General features: G+C 38.8%; 9 protein-coding genes across 9 annotated transcripts; 5 read left to right on the top strand and 4 right to left on the bottom strand. All coding sequences in view use genetic code 12, as the record gives it.

Moving 5' to 3' along the window:
• Positions 1-110: 110 nt before the first annotated feature.
• On the top strand, positions 111-1,061 carry SPAPADRAFT_61734 (aldo/keto reductase; the record flags this gene model as incomplete). The annotated part of the gene is made up of 1 exon (XM_007375879.1): positions 111-1,061. One exon carries the CDS (start codon positions 129-131, stop codon positions 1,038-1,040), a length of 912 nt encoding a protein of 303 aa, XP_007375941.1.
• A 274-nt stretch (positions 1,062-1,335) lies between these two features.
• Positions 1,336-2,256, top strand: SPAPADRAFT_138169 (uncharacterized protein; the record flags this gene model as incomplete). Its single annotated transcript, XM_007375878.1, has 1 exon — positions 1,336-2,256. The coding sequence occupies one exon, from the start codon at positions 1,336-1,338 to the stop codon at positions 2,254-2,256; it is 921 nt and encodes a 306-aa protein (XP_007375940.1).
• A 1,279-nt stretch (positions 2,257-3,535) lies between these two features.
• SPAPADRAFT_61726 (RNA-binding protein) lies at positions 3,536-3,905 on the bottom strand (the record flags this gene model as incomplete). The annotated part of the gene is made up of 1 exon (XM_007375877.1): positions 3,536-3,905. The coding sequence occupies one exon, from the start codon at positions 3,856-3,858 to the stop codon at positions 3,604-3,606; it is 255 nt and encodes an 84-aa protein (XP_007375939.1).
• On the bottom strand, positions 3,536-5,240 carry SSK1 (mitogen-activated protein kinase kinase kinase; the record flags this gene model as incomplete). Its single annotated transcript, XM_007375876.1, has 1 exon — positions 3,536-5,240. A coding segment is annotated over one exon (1,090 nt), but the record flags the coding sequence as incomplete, so codon positions are not given.
• An 84-nt stretch (positions 5,241-5,324) lies between these two features.
• Positions 5,325-7,153, bottom strand: DOS2 (Dos2p; the record flags this gene model as incomplete). The annotated part of the gene is made up of 1 exon (XM_007375875.1): positions 5,325-7,153. One exon carries the CDS (start codon positions 6,977-6,979, stop codon positions 5,903-5,905), a length of 1,077 nt encoding a protein of 358 aa, XP_007375937.1.
• A 223-nt stretch (positions 7,154-7,376) lies between these two features.
• On the top strand, positions 7,377-9,056 carry MODF (Modfp; the record flags this gene model as incomplete). Its single annotated transcript, XM_007375874.1, is given in 2 exon segments — positions 7,377-9,025; positions 9,038-9,056. The coding sequence occupies 1 exon segment, from the start codon at positions 7,679-7,681 to the stop codon at positions 8,969-8,971; it is 1,293 nt and encodes a 430-aa protein (XP_007375936.1).
• Positions 9,057-9,228: 172 nt separating this feature from the next.
• LCB2 (serine C-palmitoyltransferase) lies at positions 9,229-11,234 on the top strand (the record flags this gene model as incomplete). The annotated part of the gene is made up of 1 exon (XM_007375873.1): positions 9,229-11,234. The coding sequence occupies one exon, from the start codon at positions 9,456-9,458 to the stop codon at positions 11,139-11,141; it is 1,686 nt and encodes a 561-aa protein (XP_007375935.1).
• Positions 11,235-11,309: 75 nt separating this feature from the next.
• OCA6 (protein-tyrosine-phosphatase) lies at positions 11,310-11,918 on the top strand (the record flags this gene model as incomplete). The annotated part of the gene is made up of 1 exon (XM_007375872.1): positions 11,310-11,918. One exon carries the CDS (start codon positions 11,310-11,312, stop codon positions 11,916-11,918), a length of 609 nt encoding a protein of 202 aa, XP_007375934.1.
• Positions 11,919-11,975: 57 nt separating this feature from the next.
• Positions 11,976-14,522, bottom strand: DOA4 (ubiquitin-specific protease; the record flags this gene model as incomplete). Its single annotated transcript, XM_007375871.1, has 1 exon — positions 11,976-14,522. The coding sequence occupies one exon, from the start codon at positions 14,520-14,522 to the stop codon at positions 11,976-11,978; it is 2,547 nt and encodes an 848-aa protein (XP_007375933.1).
• Positions 14,523-14,568: the final 46 nt, after the last annotated feature.

The following is a 14,568-nucleotide window of genomic DNA, read 5'->3' as shown; positions in this document are numbered from 1 at the left end:
CTAATTCCTTATCTGTGGATTGACACAACGGACATGGTAACCGAATGTTTCTAAAATATTTAATCTCGAATCTTTCTTCTATTTTTCAGTTTTTTTTTGTTTTTGTTTTTGACACTCTAATCTTCACCATGACTACCGCTAAACTTTTTTACGACGCTTTCAAGACCAAATCTGGCAAGACTATTACTATTGGTACTGGTACCGGTACAAAGTGGAAGCGTAACCCAGCTGACAAACAAATCAATCAAGAATTGGTTGATCAAATCGTGTCTACCATTAACTTGGGGTTTAACCATATTGACACAGCACAAGTATACAACACCCATGAAGAAGTTGGTGCTGCGTTAAAGAAAAGCGGAATTGCCAGAGAAGATTTGTGGATCACTGATAAATACTGTCCAGGAAGAAGTGATGAAACACCAACTGATATTATTGATTTAGCGTTGGAACAATTTGGTACTAGTTACATCGACTTATTTTTAATTCATCATCCTTTCTTCGATGAAGATAATTCAGTCACTTTAGAACAAGCCTGGACTGAATTAATTCAAGCCAAGAAAGATGGCAAGGTTCGAGAAATCGGGGTGTCCAATTTTGCTTCTGTTCACTTGGAAAAATTATTTGCAATTTCGGAAAAGTATGGTAAGGAGTATGTACCACGGGTTAATCAAATTGAATTCCACCCCTTTTTACAGAATCAATCCAAGGATATCGTCAAGTATTGTCATGACCATAACATTCTCGTTGAAGCTTACAGTCCACTAGCTCCTTTGTCTCGAGTAGGCAATAACAACCCATTAATTCAATACTTGAAGCCATTAGAGGAGAAATATGGGAAGACTGCATCGCAAATCTTGCTTAGATACACTTTACAAAAACAGATTCTTCCAATCACGACGTCATCCCAACAATCTCGAATGAAACAATCCTTGAACATTTACGACTTTGAATTAAATGACGCGGAAATTAATGAAATCGACACCATAGGTCAAGCTAATCCATATAGAGCCTTCTTTAAACAATACGATCATGTGTTATAGACAATAAAATCGACATGACTCAATAACGTGACCACCTGATTTTTTTTTTTTGTTTTATTTATTTATTTTTTTTTAATTTTCTTCTCTGCTAGATTTTTTTTTTTTGGCTCACCCGCATTTTCTCTAACTTTGTGTAAAACTTGGCTGCGGATTCATCACGCATTTTCTCTGGGGGTGATCACATTCTGTGCTGCCATTTCAAAATTACACTTCAGTATAAATTGGAGATCCTTGCCCAGGAAACGTATACTAAAATCAAGTCGCCTCACCAATTGCATTACTACACTATCTTGCTATGATTACAGAATTGAAAACAGTTTCAGGAGACCCAATTACCGTGGGATTTGGTACTGGCACGGTGGTGAAACACTTGAAAGACCCACATGATCATACTGCGACTCTGGACGAAATTGTCAAATTGCTTACATATGCCATAAGTATTGGATACAACCACATTGACACAGCTGCGGTGTACTATACCCAACCTGAAGTCGGTAAAGCATTTTATGAAAGTGGAATTGAAAGAGAGAAGGTATTTCTTTCCACCAAGTTCAGTGTGTTCAAAGATGAGGAAGAAAAGAGTACAATTACAGCTACGGAATTCGTTGAAAAAACATTGAAGGAGCTACGTACTGATTATATTGACTTGCTTTTAATCCACCATCCATTCTTTGAACCAGACCATTCGGAAAGTAAATATACTTTGCATTCACTTTGGTCGGAGTTCATCAAGATTAAACAATCAGGAAAGGTGAGATACATTGGTGTGTCCAACTTTTCAATTTCACATTTAAGTTCAGTTATTGCTGTGAGTAAACCATTTGGAAGAGAATACTTCCCTGTGGTTAACCAAATTGAGTTCCATGCATGTTTACAAAACCAATCGCCCGATATCGTGTCCTTCTGTCAAATCAATGGGATTTTAGTTCATGGATATCTGCCATTGACTCCCTTGTTTAGATTGCAAGAAGGAAATGTCTATCTCCATCGATTACTCATGGATTTGGAAACAAAGTACAAGAAAACGAGAGCACAAATATTATTAAGATACTGTTTGGATAAGAAGATTGTTCCAATTACTACATCTTGTCAAGAAACCAGACTAAAGGAATGTATCGACGTTTATGACTTCAATTTGGAAGAACAAGATATCAAAAAGATTGACAAAGAAGGGGCAAAATCTCCTCATCAGACTTATTTCGCTGGCAAATACTAGCCCATTAGATATGCAAAAAAAAAAAAATAAAAAAGTTTTTATGCATTAATACACTTTGATTCTTTTTATATATTAATATACGCTATGGCACAATATGCTTGGACAAGTCTTGTTTGGGTGCCTCGGCTTCAGACAAGAACTTTGCCTCAAGGTGTTTGCCAATAATTAAAACATCCCTTTCTAAGTCGATAACACATCGATGTCTTCTCAACATGTCCAACCCGAATAAAATACCAGTCGACGTATTAACCACATGGAATGAACACGGTAATTCAATATTGGAATCACCTATGGTGATAGGGACACTATGGATCTTGCCACCAATCTTTTGTGACCCTACACCTACAGCATGTCCTTGAAATCGAGTATCTATTAACCTAGTAATACCGACTTTTTCAGCAATCTCTTCACTTATTGTAGTCATAGCGGCACCAGAGTCTACCAATGCAGTCACTTCCACGCCGTTAATCTTCAATTTAATGTAGAGCATATTGACCGAGGTGAAACTTTCAGGAGAGATTTCCCACGCCAAGTTCATGTTCTCTTCAATTTGCTCCTGCCTGATTAGTTCCAAGATTCTAGCCTGGTTTTCAGGATCATCAGGGTCAGCTTGGAGTCGTTGCAATTCCTGCTGGGCTTCAAGGTTACGTTGATTGGTTTGTTGAATTTGTTGGAGGATAACATTACGAAATTGTTCGGGGTTGTTTAATGCTGCGTGGAGGTCTGGTTGTTGGAATCTTATTTGTTCGGCAATGTTGGGGTCATTCAACATTTGTTGCCTGGATAATTCGATACGTTGGTAGAGTTCTTGTTCTGGCAGGGCAACATTGGCAGGAGCGGTGGCAGTGCTGCTGGCACTTGTAGCAGGTACTTGTTGTCTCTTAGTTAAAATTAACAAATCATCATTCTTAAAGCCAAGTTCTCCCAATTGTTTCGAGTCGCCCGTGACTTGTCTTCCATCTAATATCAAAACCTGACTGCTTGGTTCCAAATCAGTTTCGGCTTGTAAGTATACTTTGAAATCGGCGAGAGTGAGAGATTCCAGGATCTCGATGGAGAAGATATCGCCGGTATCTTCACGGGAAATTGTAAGTTGCATGGTAATGTCAAGTCTGTATCGTGGAGAAGAAGTGGTTGTAAATAATGCGACTATTTATAAACGCTGGTTGAAAAATAGATTTGCCTTCACAGTGGCGAATTGACACACAATTATAAAAAGAAAACAATGAAATATCTAATTCATGGAACATCTTAGAAACATAATCTACACTTGCAGTTCAACATAATGTCAAAATTCATATTCTATCTACTATAATACATAAACCGTGGGAGGGTATACCAGCACCCTTACGCAACCACATCAGGAATAATCATAGCAACGTGACCACCATTTAATAACATCTTCTTGACAGGGTCAGACTTGGTTCCTTCATTATCGATTTCTACAACGTCTTCCAATACCATGTTTACGTAATCATCAAATCCAATTAATTTCCCGTAGAATTCCTTGTCCGAGGTCATAAGCACCTTGACCTTGTTGCCTACTGATTTATCAATTATTTCCAATGGTAAGATTGGTTGTTCAACTATTTCTTCTGACATGATGTATATCTGTTGTAGATGTATGGTTTTTACGGACAGTTCATATGAAGTTGAGAAGATCTGTTGATGGTGTTAATTTTTATTTTTATTTTTTTTTGTTCACCTCATTCGCAGGGTTACCCTACTTTTTTCCAAAGACCAACATTTCGAGTTTTCCATCCTTCGAAATCAATCAAGGCTTGCATGCACCCCCATTCGGTAATTTTATCCTGTAACCAGACTAAATTGACCGGCTTGGTTAAATAATCATTACACCCGGCAGTAAGTGCGTTTTTTCTATCGATTGAACTATTGGAAGACGCAGTCAAAGCCACAATAATCACGGGTGATCGAAACACATTCAAATCAAGCTTGTCTTCCGGCTTCAACTCTTCGTTATTCTTAATCATACTGAGTTCATTAGGATCAAACACACCAATCTTGTTAAGTTTCTCTAAATGACGAATCTCTTTTGTGGCCTCAATCCCAGATTTCACGGGAAGTTGGATATCCATGAGGACCAAATGGAACCCTCCGCTTCTCCATTTATCGATTGCTTCTTGTCCATTCTTGGCAATCTGGTAGTGGATTTTCCGTTTACGTAAGAATGCACCTAAAATGGCTTGATTAATGGCGTTATCTTCGACAATGAGGACGGAGATGGATGGCAAGACTTTGTCCTTGGCAGCATCGGGTTTGGCCTTCTCTTTTTCCTTTTTCGTTTCAATTTGTTCTTTAGAAGGTGATCTACTAGTCTTGGGTCGTTCTTCTTTTTGTTCATATACCTCTTTTTCATCATCGGGTTTTTCTTCCGGTGGTTCCAACATTGACTGATTTGGTTTAATATCATCATCAGTTTTAATCTCCGATCCGAAATTATCATACAATGATTGATTTCGCTTCTTATTATTCCCACCGCCAGTTGAACCACCCGCCAACGAGAAATTCTTGGGCAATAAAAGAACAGCCTTGGGATTCTCGGTCTCAGTGCTGTTCACAGGCGCGGACAATGGTGATTGCAAGGGGTTTGACTGTGATCTTCTGTGGTTAGGTAAATTCCTGAGCATGCTTGAAGGAGACACCGATTTCTCTCTAACGCTATATGGGTAATTCTTGGGATATTTTTGTTGGTATGGGTTCAGGTATATTTGCAGGGGAGATTGTTTTATTGGAATTGGCTGTGGATGTTTAACATTGTGGTTGTGAATTTTGAGGAATTGCGGATCCCTAGGTGAGTTGTTGCCCATGGAATAATGTGGTTCCGAGTATCGTGCTTGTGGAGGAGGTGGAAAGTTCAGGGGGAGTCTGTCAGTTGCAACGTCAATAATGAGTGCATCTTGCAAGGTCATACCCAGGGGGAAGTATGTATCAAGTATACTCCATACGTTCTTATCTGGTTCTAATTTTATCGGGGCGCTCTTCAATGTTGGGCGGTTTGACACGGAACTTGGTGATATAGTTGAAGATTGATCAATCAACAATTGGATGTCTGCCGCATCAGCAAAGCTGGCGATACTGTTGGGGTACTTCTGAATTATTGATGTTTTTAAGTCGTCGACTATATTTTGCTGGTAGGCAATTACTGTTGTGGGTGTTCCGTGGGCTAGCTTTACCCATACCCTTCGAGGTGGTGAGTTCAGGCGCAGGTGCAGCAAATGTTGTTGTGGGTGTCTTCTTGGATCAACGGACAGTTCAGAAGAAGAAACAGACAATTTGGTTGAGTCTTCGGTCTTTAACTTCTGTTTCTTGTCTCCTTCTGCCGGCGGATACTTTGCAGTGGTTGGAAAGACGTTTTTGATTGCTCCTGTTGCCAAGGTGGATATTGTATTGGTGAGTGAATGGTCAGTGTATTGATTCATTGTGGATAGACTCCTAAGTGGAGATTATATTAAGTATTAGTTTGATTTATACGTGATAATAAGTGGTGAATTGTTTGTCAGTTGATTAATTTCAAGGCGGGTCCGTTTGTGGTCACCCACAGCTATATATAGATTTTTTTTTAGGTGCGGAAATTTTACGAGGCAAACACATAAAACTATTAAAGGCTAACAGATACGTATACAAATTATTCCCAGTCATCGTCTTCTTCTTCGGAATCGGCGTCTTCAGGCTCAGATTTGGCTGCTGGATTGGATTCAGTCTTCTGGGCTGGCTTGGTCGGTGTCGTTATTTTCGTGTCTTCTGGTTCAACCTTGACAGGCGACTCCTTAAGTTTATCATCAGCTTCTTCAAAATCTTCATCGTCATCCCAGGTGAATTCTTCATCCTCCTCTTCATCTTTGTCTTCCGACAATTCAACTTCTTCTTCCTTCAACAAAGCCTTTCTCTTTTGTTCCAAGTCTTTAAGCTTGTCTTCATTCTTGAAATATCTGTACCAAAACAAATTATACGAGATTTCCACAGGAACTAGCTCATTCATGGTTTTAGTTAATGTGTTGGGATATTTCTCCAACAAATCCGATATTACTTTTGTCTTTTCGTCGGCTTTGAATTTCTCAATTTCGGCCGCCTTGTCAAGTTCATTACTAAGGAAGTACTGTTTAGACGTGTGCAACTTGAACAAATCATTGTCATATCTGGAAGTACCATAATTATTGGTCAAAGGAGAACTAAACAACACTTCTTCCTTAGCTGGCTCTGGCTGTGGAGTAGTCTCGGGAGTTATACTTATAACATTCTTTGTAAAGTAAGAAGCAAACGAACTAAGGTACTTACCAGCAACATTTTCAACTTTCTCCAACTGGGAATCTAACGCATCCAACGCATGATTAGCCTGGGTAGACAAAACATCCAATTCCTGTTTCACGCCATCCAATTTAATATTCTTGACTTGTTCCTCAATCGACTTCAAGTTTTCACTAATGGCGGCAGAAGGTGTAGAACCCTTGATGCTTTCTCTAGTAGTATTCAATTGATTGATCAAGTTTTGCTTATACTCGTCAAGTTTATACTTTTCTTGTATTTCACCGGCTGATTTTGCAGTGGTGCTCCATAATCCTTGGAATTTGTCCTGGATTGAATTGTATACTTTATCAATGTCTTCCTGTAATTTCTCAATCGCTTCTTCAGTCTTGGACTCAACATGTTCGTTTGATTCCTCTTGAGAGGGTTCTTCAGGCACAAGGGCATCAAATGTGTACATTGTTGGTGGGGAGTGGTGTGGTACAATGTATCAGTCTTTGTTTCCTTAATTTTTTTTTTTTTGCGTGATAAATTTGTGGAGCGTGTGAAAGGTCATTTAATGGCGTGGTATAGATATAGCCGTTTGATAGTTATGAGAATACATGTGCCATTGGTTGCAATTTCACCAATCAATCGCGATATAAAGCTAATACTATGATTAAACAAAGTAGGTAATGACAAATAAAAGCTTCGTGTATGGCACCAGCCTAGCGCCTCCCCTGTCCCCCTTTTCCCCCGCCGGTCCGCCCTGGGTTTTCGCACACCGGTCCGTTCGTCCTGATCCGATATTTCAAATTTCAAAATTTACATCTTTACTCATCATCCCTTGTAACATCATCATCTTAAACCAATGACGAAACCAGCACTTAAGAATTGTCTATTGGCAATTCAAAACGCAAAGTTCAAAAAAGATACTCTCTTGAAAACTCCCTTCTTGTTTACCAACCCAATTAAGAATTTCAATATATTCCGTCCTAGCTCTGAAGATGCTACTTCCCTATGGACTATCACTGGTCCATCAAAGACTCTATTCTTGAAGGTCTTGGCTGGTGAGTACATATCTCATCCTCCGTTATCAAGAAGTTACCCATTGTTAACTGACACTTCCCAATTGAAGTTCCTCAACTTTAGAGATAATTCCGGTTTAGACAAGGTACATATGTCTGCGAGATATGAGACTTATTCGTACCGGGGAGAAATGGATTGGAGCGATGATGTCAACTCAGTGGTGAATTACGTTACCGGATTAAACAATTTTAACAACAAGGACAAGGAAGTCAATGAGGAATACGTGGATGTTTTGTTGGACTTGTTCAATTTAAAGCATTTACGTTCCAAATGGATCAACACATTGAGTAACGGACAATTACGTCGTGCAAGAATCGCTAAATCCCTTATTGAAAAGCCAAGCTTGTTAATCATTGATGATCCATTTTTAGGTTTGGATCCAACAAATACGTTATCTGTCAGTGAAGCATTGAATAATGTGAGTAAGACCTTGGATATTAGTATTGTGCTCGGATTGAGAGTTCAGGATGATATTCCTTCTTGGATCAACAGTTTGGGGTATGTTGACGACACTGGGTTGAAAGTAGGTGGGTTAATCCTGGAGGTCGCTGACGAATATCACAAACACGCGGGACAATTAGAGAATATTCATCATGAGCATGAAAAGTTCCATACGCTCAAAAAACCACAGTTGGAACCAATTACCAGCAAAGATTTGCAGGAGCCGATTCATATTGAATTTAACAATGCCGCTGTATCCTACAAGGGATTAGTCATTTTGAAAGACTTTAACTGGAAGATTCCTCAGGGAAGCAAATGGAGAATTCTCGGTAACAATGGAACAGGAAAGACTACCATCCTTTCATTGATCACAGGTGACCATCCTCAATCGTGGAAATCTGTAATCAAAGTCAATGGCCAGTTAAGAAAAACTGGCTGTGGTGTTGGGTTCTTTGATGTTAACAACCACATTGGTATCTCGTCACCTGAATTACATGCCTTGGTTCCACAGCATAGCCAGAGTATGTTGGATGTGATTTACAATGGACTTGCTAAGGACGTTGGTAACTCCAACTTTTTATATAGGGGCAAGCCCGAGAGTATCCCTGAGGAATCCAAGAAATACCTCGCACAATTCCAAGATAGATTAGAAAAATTCGGTAACACCAAGTTCATTGATCTTAGTATGACTGATCAGAAACTTGCATTATTCTTACGAGCAATCGTCAAACAACCAACGGTGCTAATCCTCGATGAAGCATTTTCATGTATGGAAGATGAAGAAGTCATGATGAAATGCCATGATATTATAGAAAACGACTTGCCAGAAACAACTACTGTATTATCTATTGGACACTTGGATTGGGAAGTACCTAAATGTGACTACATGATCAAACTCCATGGTGATGACGCTAGAACCTACTCTTTGTATAAATATGTATAGGATGCAAACGCCGAGTCGTGTGTGAACCCATAAAATAAAAAAATTGCAACCGATTACATAACGCGTAATAAAAATATGCCGCGGTGAACAAACCCAAAAAAAGAAACGGAAAACGAAAAAATAATAAAAAAAAAAAAAAAAAAAGAAAAAGCAAAGCGAAAAAAAAAAAAAATTTTATCGTTTTCCCGCCAGACAAACACACAACAAAAAAAAAGACAACCAAGCATTGCACGCACGACCTGCCCACCTTTTTTACTACCATACGCCACTCACGTCACAACTACTATATAGCAAGCAAATATACAAGTCAGCCTTGTAAGTATAACCGAGCTATAGTAATCATTACCACCTGACTGTTTCACAAGTCGTACACAACTGTCCTCCCACCAGCCATTCGCTCATTTTTTTTTTACCCCTTTTTTTTTTTACAACACTTTTACAACATTACACCTGTTTCATAGATTAATACATTCGCTAATAGAATATGCAAGACAAACACTATACTAAAGACATCCCCAATGCTCCCCCTGACGATAGACCCAAGGAGGTCCTTGCCGACTTGGAATACGGTAAGTTGACTTCCCATGACTACTTGTACGTTTCCAAACATCCCGTAGGTGAACCGTTGCCCATGCCGATCGACGATGAACCACCATACATTATCTACATCGCCACATATATAAGTTACTTAATCCTTATTATAATTGGTCATATTCGAGATTTCTTTGGTAAGATCTTTAAACCTAAGGAGTACGAAGATTTGATTGAAAAGAATGGATATGCTCCTTGGTATGACGGGTTTGAAAGTTTCTATGTTCGTCGTTTAAAGACTAGAATTGATGATTGTTTCGCAAGACCTATCCATGGTGCTCCTGGTAGATATATCAAGTGTTTTAATAGGATTAGAGAGGGGAAAACGGGATACCTCTACGATGGTACCTCCAAAGAATGTCTCAATTTGTCGTCATACAATTACCTTGGATTCGCACAATCCTCCGGTGTTTGTACTGATTATGCTTTGAAAATTACTGAAGAATACGGTACTTCTGGTTGTTCGCCAAGAACTTATTGTGGAACCACTGATTTACATAAACGTTGTGAAAAGATTATTGCCGATTTTGCCGGTAAGGAAGACGCGATTATTGTCTCTCAAGGTTACGGAACCAATGCCAATTTATTTGCCTCGTTGGCTGATTCAAAGACCTTGGTGATTAGTGATGAATTGAATCATGCTTCTATTCGTTTTGGTATTAGATTGTCAGGTGCATTAGTCAAGGTGTTCAAACATAATGACATGAATGATTTGGAAAAGTTGCTTCGTAATCAAATTTCTCAAGGTCAACCTAAAACCCACAGACCTTGGAAAAAAATCATTATTGCTGTGGAAGGATTGTATTCTATGGAAGGTAACATGTGTAATTTACCCAAGCTTGTTGAATTGAAGGAAAAGTACAAGTGTTATTTGTTTGTTGATGAAGCTCATTCTATTGGTGCCTTGGGTCCTGAAGGTAGAGGTGTTTGTGATTATTTCTCGATTGACCCTGCCAGAATAGATTTATTAATGGGAACATTCACCAAGTCCTTTGGGGCTACCGGTGGGTACATTGCTGCTGACAAGGCCATTATTGAAAAATTGAGAATCAACTATATTACCCAATCATATTCTGAGGTCGTCCCCCCTCCAGTGTTGGCTCAAATCATTTCCTCATTGAAGATCATCAAGGGAGAATTGAACCCAGGAGAAGGACAAGAAAGATTACAAAGAATTGCATTCAACTCCCGTTATCTTAGACTTGGATTAAAGAAATTAGGATTTATTGTTTATGGAGCTGATGATTCTCCAGTTATCCCTGTGTTATTGTTCTTACCAGCCAAAATGCCTGCCGTTTCCAGAATGCTTTATGAGATGGGTATCGCAGTTGTCATTGTTAGTTACCCAGCCACTCCATTAATCAGTGCCCGTGCCAGATTATGTGTCAGTTCCGCCTTGACTAAGGAAGATTTAGACTATGTCTTGACTAAATTTAACGAAATTGGTGATTTAATTTTCTTGAAGTTTAGTAGTGGTATTGCTGGGGGTAGTAAGGAAAAGGGTGTTCCTCCCAGATGGTCGATTGAAGATGTGTTGGCTACTAATGTTGAAGATTGTAAAAAGCCAAAGTTGATGTAAAAGCTTAAGCACCATTCTTAATAATTAAAACTCTTGTATAGGTGCGTATAATAAATATAGAATCTGACTTTTTTTTTTATTATTTTTTTTTTTTTATCAGACAGACAATTTGAGAGTACCACAGCATTCTTTCAGCAAGCATTTACCACAACCATATATAGATAGATCATGTCACTAATACCGGAACCATTGATTCCACCACTTAGGTTCAACTCAATAGAAGCAAACTTATACAGAGGAGCATACCCACGAGAAGTCAACCTCCCATTCCTCGAAACCCTCCAGCTCAAAACGATCATTTCCCTCACCCCAAACCCAATCACCTTAGAAACCGACGCAAAACTCTACCAATTCGCCCATGAACACAAGATCCGTCTTGTCCATTTGGAATGTGCGCCTGCCGGTAAGGGCAAAAAAAGAGGAGTACCGTTGGAATATCATACCATTTTAACGGCAATCAATTTCATGATACACAAAAAACACCAGCCAGTTTACATCCATTGTTTGAATGGAGGCCAGGTTACTAGTTTAGTCGTTGCTTGTTTGCGAAAACTTCAATTTTGGTCGTTAATTTCGATCTTTAACGAGTTTATTAATTTCACTACCAATATCACCGTGAATGATCGGAGTTTTGTCGAGGGGTTTAAAGGGGAGATTAATATTGATCCCGATGATAAAGTGGATTGGCTTTGGGTCGGGGTGAGTAAGCATGTGATTGGAACTCATCCAAAGTTAAAGGTTATCGAAGCAAAGTCATTTCAGGATGTGACTATATAGAGTGAACGAACTAACAAAGCTAGTGGGATGGATAACCTATAGTATTTCTATATAAGTCTATACTCTCTGAAAGAACAAACAATAGGCATTCTTATTCAACACTTTATCCGTGGAACACTTGTATGTAATCTTTGAATCATCAAAATAACACCAGCCACGACCATGTTTCTTGACATACGAAGTGTAATGTCCCGTGGTCAAATTCCCAAAATGATTAGCCACTCCAAACAATTGATACTTGAATGGCGGAACTTGATTACGCACGGGGAACGTCTTTAACATTTCTCGTTCCTTGTCAACACTCATTACGCTAGGAAGCGATGGGTTTATGGATGTGCCTACATCCGGCCAATACTTGGTTAGGTCTAGTTCTTCAGAAACAGGATATGTCACAAATGTCTCGAGCTTGTTGAATCTTCCGTCGGGAGTCATTTTAAATCGTGTGAAATTTATAATTAACACTTGTGGTAATCGTGTAATTGCAATCTTTTTAGTCAGCTTCGTGAATCGCTTACATTTCGGACAATGCCATTTGTTATTATCATCCAACAACTCAATAGTAGTAAACTCCTCCAAACAATCCTGCAACAGTACCTTGGTCGACTTGTTAAGCTTCTCAGGAATCGGTAACGAAAGAATGGAAAATGAATTATAAGTTGTACTGGTGAACCCACACTCCAAACACTTCAACTGCGAAAGCAACTGTCCCTGGAAATAATCCACAATGACCGAAAAATTCAACTTGAGGTACCGTTCCCATTCAATAGTAGATGCTAACCTTATTGGCAACGTCTCCCTGCTCTTCTCCTGTTCCGGTGTTAATTCTGAAATCATCTTCTTTTCCTGGGGGTCTAGAATTGCCATTTGGTTAAGATCTTCGTGGAGTGTATCCAACAAGAATATCAAAAATTCAATACAATCTTGTTGATCATATGTTGCAAACTGACGTGATGGAGACAAAGATCCCATTATTTTCTTGAATTTACTAGGATTAAATACTTTTCCATTACTACTGAACATGTTCGATAGCAATTCTGCAAATTGAACAGTTAATATCCCCTTGGATCCTAGCTTGTTATTAGTGTTGATATGCTGTTTAAATTGTGGATTAGATAAATCACTGCTTGAGGGAAAGAAGAAAGTTGTTAGTTGAGGTGTTGCTCCAAGACATTGCAATACACAATTCATATAACATGAATTACCCAAGTTGACTAACCCAGTAGTGTACAGATCAAGAAAATCAGATTTCTTGGCAGGCACTGGAGAGGAAGAAGCGGGTACTTGTTGTATAGAATACGCCGGTGGCTTTTCGGGTAATGCAGGTGGTGTGTATGGTACCATTCCTTGAACAGTTGGTATTTTGGCTGGCAATGCCGGTGGGCGACTAGGTTCAGATTGTGAAAATTGTTGTTGTGGTAATGGTGCAGTGACTGCTGTGGTTGCTGTAGTATGGGTTGGTGCTGTGATTGGTATAGCTGGAGCAGTATGAGTTGGTGTACTCTCTCTTGATCTTGGAGTTGGCGGGAAAACTGGTTCTGGCTTTGGTACAATCTTTACTGGTTCTGGAACATATTGATTACCATTTCTTCTATGCATTGGTTTAATATATGGAACAGGCTCATTCTTGACCTCCTTGTTTGTCGATATATAGTCCCCAAAACTAGTCAAATAATTATCCAGTTTATGATTCTCTTCTCTCTTGTTGCCATTCTCTACTGGTGATCGTGCTATCGATTCGTCTCCAAATTGTTTATGCCAATTCAATATCCCACCAGCAAGATAGCACGGTAATATCTTGGGTCGAGAACTAATATACTTATTTCTAAACATGAGAATATCAATAAATTCAAGAAAGGGGTTGGGTTGTTCATCAGCTAGGTTGGAAAATCTGTCTCCGCCGTATTTGAAATCATATACCACAATCAAGTCATACTTGTGTCTATTTTGAAATTTATCAAATTGATCAGAAGGTAAACTATCCTTTAGTATCTGTTCCAATTCCAAATCCGTATCTTCTGAAGTTAAACTTTGTACTTGTTTGGGTTGTACAAGTACGATATCTTCGTAGTTTATATGATTGTGAAGGAAATCTTTCTTGGGACGGTAGTCAATAAGAAGAACTCTACTCTTCAGATTGAATAATTCGTGTAATTCCTGGGGTGTTATTTGATCTCTATATTTGAAATGGGTTAATGAGTTCCCATTCATGTGTGTTTCCGGTTTTCCTTGCAATTCCATAAATCTATGCAAGAGTGGATCGGCTCCTCCAGTAGGGGTAAGAACTTGATTCAGAATGAATGTTTCCACTTCTCCAAATTGCTGTTTCTTATTAGCTAATGCCGTTTCAATCTGTTCAAAAATTTCCCTGTTTTTATCGTTTACAAATCGTTTGGTCATACTTAAAAGTTGGGACGCAGTTAAATAAACTACATACGTAACCTCGTAATCGCAATATCCTATTCTTGAAAGGTTCTTAATTTGATGGTTGAATATCTGTAGTAATGTAATTTGAGCATTGGTTAATTGAGAGAACCCCTTGGCATGACCAATGGTATCTTTTACCAAATTTGAACTTATTGATTTAAGTTCCGCTATTGTTTTCATTGTGAGTTATGCCTATATGTGGATAATACTGATTCTAATTGTACAT

The sequence above is a fragment of the Spathaspora passalidarum genome (assembly GCF_000223485.1).
Source record: "Spathaspora passalidarum NRRL Y-27907 unplaced genomic scaffold SPAPAscaffold_4, whole genome shotgun sequence".
In the NCBI taxonomy this organism is placed as follows: domain Eukaryota; kingdom Fungi; phylum Ascomycota; class Pichiomycetes; order Serinales; family Debaryomycetaceae; genus Spathaspora; species Spathaspora passalidarum.
This window is presented reverse-complemented; position numbering and strand designations above follow the sequence as displayed.